This window comes from Hipposideros armiger, unplaced genomic scaffold (genome assembly GCF_001890085.2).
Source record: "Hipposideros armiger isolate ML-2016 unplaced genomic scaffold, ASM189008v1 scaffold_1558, whole genome shotgun sequence".
Lineage (NCBI taxonomy): Eukaryota > Metazoa > Chordata > Mammalia > Chiroptera > Hipposideridae > Hipposideros > Hipposideros armiger.
In genome coordinates, this window is record NW_017732908.1 from 119,302 (window position 1) to 123,330 (window position 4,029).

Below are 4,029 nucleotides of genomic sequence, written 5' to 3' on the forward strand. Positions count from 1 at the left end.
GCATGTGATTTTGACTTGAGACCTGAAACACAGCAAGAAAGCACCAGGTGAAAAGAATTCTAGGTGTGTCTCACCTCAGCCATCCACTCTGCCACCACGGACCACAGAGTAAGATGGAAACTGCTGCTTTGGCCCCTTCTGTCTCTCCAGTCACAAAGCCCTCACTCCTCCACCATGTCCTCTTGTATGTTTCAGGGTAACCTGGGTTCCTATTTCCCAACAAGCCACATGCTTTAAGTTGTCTAGTTGTCTTTCATGCTGTTGCCTCGGATCCCTCCTCCCAGCATTTCTTCATGTCAAAATTCTGTCTGTTCCGAGTGGTTCTCAAGCATGCTGCTCTGTAACCAGGCTACTTGTTAAAGCCTCTCCTCAGAACTGTCATGGCCCCATCCCCAAGTTTTCCATAAAGCATTGTGATTATGGTTGGGGAGAGGTGGAGGACCAGCCCAGTGGGTGCTTCTACTGCTGGGTCCCTGATGATCCCACTGTGATTTTCCTAGTGGACAAGAGAAACTAAACAGAAGCTTCGTTTGATTGAATTAGCACTTGATTTGATTGAAATCTCTCTTGATATTGTTGGAAACACTAGGTTAGAGAAGGAAGTTAGTTGGGGGAGGTAGTCTCCGTCTTGGCACTGCTTTCTCTTGAGATACTGAAAATCACTGATGTCTTTCACAATTGTCGCCAAGCTACGAACCTTTCTACCTCTATTGCCCAAAGGAAACCTGGCACCGCAGGATAATTTTAAATTAATGATGCGCCATAACCAAATTTAGTGGTTTGTTTATTTATATTCATTCATTCATTCTGTAAATATTTGATGATCCTCTTCTCTGTGCCAGTCACGATGCTAAATAGAGATAAGCCAACCTAAATTCCAGGGGGACTCCCATCAATTCACTGATTATACTATTGTGTAACTACACCATCAGTCTTTGCTACAAAGGAGAGGTGCCTGTGCCAGCAATGCCTAGCTTTGTCCTAGTCACTGTCGTATGTGACCCGGATGGCTGGCATCAGCTCTCAGTGAGGCAGGAAGGGCTGGACGCCAGGCCTTGTGACCTGCCATGTCCTATGTGGGCAGGACCAGTGAGGATCACTAGGTATAAATAGCCCTGGGTGCCCAGGCTCTTGAGTTCAGCTGCTGGTTGCTCATTGTTTGCTAAAGCTGAAAACTCAAAGCAAAACATACCATGAGGCTGGCCTTCCCTGTCCTGCTGGTCACTCTGGCCTTTTTCTGCTATGAGGGTGAGTATCATTTGTAATCAGACCAGCATCAACCTGGGTAAGTAATCTTATCTGAACTAGGTGTCTTATTTAGGGAAGGGAGTAAACGGATCAGTATCCAACCCTTTTCTACCACTTGTGACCCAGTCCCCCAAAAGCTCAGGGTTCATTTAATCAACTCCCAATACTCTGGAACTTTCATAAAAAAATCATTGCAGGCACATTTTAAGAGCTCTCCTTCTGAAGCTTGTCGATGATCATTGTTTCAGAAGCAACACGATATAATTAAATTTGGATGTGAATCACAGCTTTGCCATTTAGCAGCATTGTGACCGTGAACCAAATGCTTAATCTCTCAACTCTCCTCTTACTGGGTTTTACAGTGCCAACAAAAGAGGTCATTACAGTGGAGTAACTTTAAGTAGGTCCAGAGGCCAGCTCTAGGCATCAGTATCCAGTTGTTATCAAGTAGTCATCAGATGTTCTTCTGCCCAGGGTTTTTTAGGTGCCAGGTGAGTCCTCAGCTGTTAAACTCATAGCTTGAGACTCACCAAATGTTACAGCTGGAACGGTTTTAGTTCTCAGTTTAAGGAGAGCCAGCGTTCTCCAATTCTGAATAATAAGTCTTCAATGGGCTCTGACAATAAGCAGCACTCTACCTACAAGCCCTGTTCGTCCACTGAGAGCAGGTGCACAATGGCAGTAGAATAAGAGCAATCACTAGGCCTCCATAGCCATTGCTCTGAACTAATTCTAGCCGTTCATCCAACACTTTTGTGTGTCTCATTGCCCTACACCCTGACCCAAGTCTTTTTGAGTCTTTCCCTTTCATCTGACTTTCTGAACCTCTTCGTCCTGCCTGTGTTGTCTGATCAGGGTCAGATGGGAGCCTGGTAGGGCACTTTCCAGGCTGCTGGTGGTTGAAGAGACTGATGGGATGGAGAATCCAGACAGGAAAAGGGGCAGGTCTCAGCACAATTCCAGTGGGGTCAAAAAGAAGTCTGAGTTTCCACTCCAACCCTCTCTGAGGAATTCTGTACATCGCTGCAGAATAAAAGAGTCAATCATAGTTTTGTGTATCAGCTTCAGATGTGTTAAACTTATAAGCAAATTGTTTTAGCTTTTTAGCTATGTCTGAACCAGTGACATAATCCTATTGTTTAATTTTGTCTCCAAAGAGCATTTTCCAACACTTAACAGCTATACTGACCTTTCTCCAGATTTATTCCCCCTTTTCTGAACTCTGGCAAGATCTGACTCTGTCATTCACTTGAAAGATTGATCACTAAAATCTCTTTCTCAATATCCAAGACAAAAGAAGTTGTCACTGTATTGACAGGGAAACCTTCATTTTTGAAATCTAGGGAGAGTGAATTTCAGCACAGCAGGGGAGTCCTGGAAAGCAGTGGGTGTCCTTTACACAGAGAGAAACTGAACTAGGGATCCCTCAAACTGTTTTCCAGTGCTCCCTAGCCCTGAGGCTTGCTCTGTGACCTTGAGGCAGTCACAACCTCTAGGGTTTGCTCGGTCATTGGCACAATTGTGTGATGAGATCACAAAACCCCCGGGGTTCCTGTCCAGTTGTAACATCAGAGAGCTATGGGGGAAAGTGCCTTTGCTCATATCAATTGTGTTTCTTTTTTGTCTGCCCCAGCCAATGCAGGAGTCTGTCCAGCCGTTCTTGGGGAATTGGGAAACCTCATAATTGGCCCAAAGTTCATTTTCGAGATCAGTCTTCAGCAATTTAATCCACCTCCAGAAGCTCTTCAAGACGCGCTGGAAGCGAAGGAATGCATAGATGGTTTCTCCATTCAGGAAAAACTCCGACTAATGAGTATATTGGTAAATTCTTTCTTCTTTCTGCACAGAGGCTTTTTTTCAGTGCACAAAACTAGACCGGGATAAGTGAGATCACCGCTCGCACTGCTCTCCTGTCTGGGCTCTCCATTTGCCTTTGCTGGTTGAAATATTTCTTCTACATCATCGTGTTGAGCAACAGCCTGTGTTACCGTGTCATGTCCCGGAGCAATATTACTGACCTCCCTTTCCTCTCTTTTTGTATTTTAGACTAAAATGACATTGTCATGTTAACTACTAGATTGAAGAAAATCTTACACACAAGGCCCACTGACATTCCATAGTGACCTGATCTTCCCCGGAAAATGTAAAGGTTTCAACATCTTGCTTCAATAAATCACTCGCCCTGCACTTGTCTGTGTGTCTTTTGTTTTGTTTTGTTTTTAGCTGAGCCATCCTACTACCTGTTGGCAGCTCAGCAGCTGCTCAGCTCGGGCTGGACTCGAACCGCTGTTGCTCAGAGCTCAAACTCTTGAGAGAGCTCTTAACCAACTGAGCCACTCGGCCGGCCCCTTGTGTGTCTTGATATCATCCAATAGTCTCTGGTCTGCCGTTGGGGTGGTTTCATCAGGAAGTGGTCATTGGGTGTTGTCAATAGATTTCAGGGACCCAGTGTCCAGTTACCCATGGTGCTCTGAGGTGCAGGGTCACAAAGAGGAAATATTTGCTCAGGACCATCCTGCATTACTTTACAGATTCCCCAGTCACAGGGCCATGAGTGAAAAGGATGGTTAGGGGTAAAAAGCAATCACAGCGTTCCTGTTCCTGGGCTTGTACTGAAGGATACCCGCAGCCTAACTGTCTGGCCAGTCACGTGGTTCCCACCAGCAGCATCACTACTATTCCATCCTCATCATAACCACAAACAACCTGCCTGGTCCTCACCCTTCACTGTGGTTCAATGCTAGGATGGTCTCGTGGAACTTGTTTCCTGAAAGTTTCTCA

General features: G+C 45.4%; 1 protein-coding gene across 1 annotated transcript; it reads left to right on the forward strand.

Moving 5' to 3' along the window:
- The first annotated feature begins 1,157 nt into the window (after positions 1 to 1,157).
- Positions 1,158 to 3,412, forward strand: LOC109377794 (secretoglobin family 1D member-like). The gene is made up of 3 exons (XM_019634256.1): positions 1,158 to 1,248; positions 2,882 to 3,069; positions 3,295 to 3,412. The coding sequence occupies exons 1-3, from the start codon at positions 1,194 to 1,196 to the stop codon at positions 3,316 to 3,318; spliced, it is 267 nt and encodes an 88-aa protein (XP_019489801.1). The 5' UTR covers positions 1,158 to 1,193; the 3' UTR covers positions 3,319 to 3,412.
- The last annotated feature ends 617 nt before the right edge of the window (positions 3,413 to 4,029 follow it).